At 45.9% G+C, this 1546-nt stretch overlaps 1 protein-coding gene across 1 annotated transcript in view; it reads left to right on the top strand.

The window, feature by feature from the left end:
• Window positions 1-1303: 1303 nt before the first annotated feature.
• Window positions 1304-1546, top strand: part of LOC101575299 (keratin-associated protein 10-9) — an 8591-nt gene continuing 8348 nt past the window's right edge. The window contains exon 1 of the mRNA XM_023716131.1: window positions 1304-1473. Coding sequence (XP_023571899.1) covers window positions 1304-1473 — 170 coding nt within the window. The remainder of the gene's footprint in view (window positions 1474-1546) is intronic.

The following is a 1546-nucleotide window of genomic DNA, read 5'->3' on the forward strand; positions in this document are numbered from 1 at the left end:
AAAAATAAAAATAAAAATAAATAAAATGATCCAACAAAGAGAGAGAGAGAGAGAGAGAGAGAGAGAGAGAGAGAGAGAGAGAGAACTATAGATCAAACTTTTTAATAAATATGCATACAAAAATCTTCATTAAGACACTTGGAAAGAGATACAGTGAATCATCAAAAAGATCAGGCATCATGACCAAGCAGGCCTCATCTCAGGTATGCAAAAATAGTTCAACAGGTCCAGCCAGGTAGCTCAGCAGATTAAAGTACCTCCTTAGGCAGATGCAGGGACTGGGATTTGATCTACTAAGATGGCAACTGAAATTGGGCATGGTGGTGCGCGCCTGCAATCCCAGCTCTTGGGAGGCTGAAAACAGAAGAATCGCTATGAGTCCCATCTGTGTAGTGAGACCCTGTAGATCCTGTACTAGATACAAAAATTAATATATATATGTCGACACTCACAAATCAGTAAACTGAAGAAAAGAACAATCACATGACAATCTCAATAGACACAGAAGAAAGGAGATATATCTTTCTTAAGTGAGAAGGGGATCAAGAGATGGAGGAAGGAGAGAGTGAGGGAGGGAATGGGGATAAGAAAGAAATTAGGGTGTACAGGTACACACTGTACACAAGGACTCTAAGTCTTATTGTACACACGTACAAATAAAAATAAATAAGGTCATGCAAACAGGATGAAAAACGACACAGGCACAGAGGGGTCCCACCCAGCAGCTTCATCTGGCATGTATAGCTTTGCACAAAGGCTTAATTGCACCTCAATTTTCCCATCTAGGAAAAGCCATAGCACCAACTTTATGAAGTTGGGAGAGTTAATGAAATAATGTTTATATATGTGATCAGAATAGTTGCTGCCAGCAAGCAGGACATATTATTATCTAATAAAACAAACAAATATGGTTCCTAAGCCAGTCACAGAGCTATAGATACAGGTCAAAATAAGGACCAAATACACATGTGGTCACACCAAGGGTCAAGAAGGCAAAGGGAAATTAGGGCAAGAAGCCCAAGAAAATAAACCAGGTCTGGATCCAGCCAGGAGACATGGTGTCATCCCTACCCTAGTGCGGGGGACCCCTGAACTCCAACATTGAGGGAGTTTTACAAGCTGAGTGATAGTCATGGGCCCAGATAAGCATCTTCAAACCTGCCAAACAACAACAGGGAAGGAGGCTGGTTGGGATGACACACACAGACTTGAGTGGTATATAAGCACTGCAAACCCTCAGCTATGCACACAACTTCACTTACACTCATACACACAATCATACCTCCTCCAGCCCAACACTGCCATGGCCGCCTCCACCATGTCCGTCTGCTCCAGCACTTACACCGAGCCCTGGCAGGTGGATGACTGCCCAGAGAGCTGTTGCGAGCCCTCCTGCTGTGCCCCCAGCTGCTGCCAGCCCAGCTGCTGTGCCCCGGCTCCCTGCCTGAGCCTCATCTGCACCCCATGCTGCCAGTCAGGCTGCACCAGCTCCTGCACGCCCTCATGCTGCCAGCAGTCCAGCTGCCAGCCGGCTTGCTGCTCCTCC

Source organism: Octodon degus, unplaced genomic scaffold, assembly GCF_000260255.1.
Source record: "Octodon degus isolate 3935 unplaced genomic scaffold, OctDeg1.0 scaffold00045, whole genome shotgun sequence".
Classification (NCBI taxonomy): Eukaryota; Metazoa; Chordata; class Mammalia; order Rodentia; family Octodontidae; genus Octodon; species Octodon degus.